General features: G+C 64.5%; 1 protein-coding gene across 1 annotated transcript in view; it reads right to left on the bottom strand.

Annotated features, from left to right (window-relative positions):
- The window catches only part of ZFP36L1 (ZFP36 ring finger protein like 1), a 24,673-nt gene that overhangs the window by 2,037 nt on the left and 22,239 nt on the right, over positions 1-397 (bottom strand). Inside the window, exon 4 of the mRNA XM_017741626.1 lies at positions 6-397. Coding sequence (XP_017597115.1) covers positions 6-397 — 392 coding nt within the window. The remainder of the gene's footprint in view (positions 1-5) is intronic.

Below are 397 nucleotides of genomic sequence, written 5' to 3'. Positions count from 1 at the left end.
GTGGCCGCGCGGCCGAGAGGGGAAAAAGCCGATGGTGTGGAAAGTGCGGCACAGCTCGGTCTTGTACTTGGGGTGACGGGTGAGGCTCCGCAGCTCGTGGATGCCGTGGGCGAACTGGCACTTGTCACCATACTTGCAGGCACCGTTCTCCTCGAAGGGCCGGCACAGCTCTGTCTTATAGCGGCTGGAGTTCACCTGTCCCCCAGGCTGCTTTTGCTGCAGCAGGCGCTCACCACCCTCGGAGAAGGAGCGGTCCCGAAAGCGGCTTTCCCGGGAGCCCAGCATAGGAGCCGGCTCCCCTTTCAGGCTGCTGAGGAGCTGGTTCTGGTGAAACTTGGAGTTGGGCAGAGTGACAGAGTGCCTCCTAGGGAAACCCCCGCCCGCCGGGGGGCCCACC

Source organism: Corvus brachyrhynchos, unplaced genomic scaffold (assembly GCF_000691975.1).
Source record: "Corvus brachyrhynchos isolate BGI_N302 unplaced genomic scaffold, ASM69197v1 scaffold115, whole genome shotgun sequence".
Taxonomy (NCBI): domain Eukaryota; kingdom Metazoa; phylum Chordata; class Aves; order Passeriformes; family Corvidae; genus Corvus; species Corvus brachyrhynchos.
This window is presented reverse-complemented; position numbering and strand designations above follow the sequence as displayed.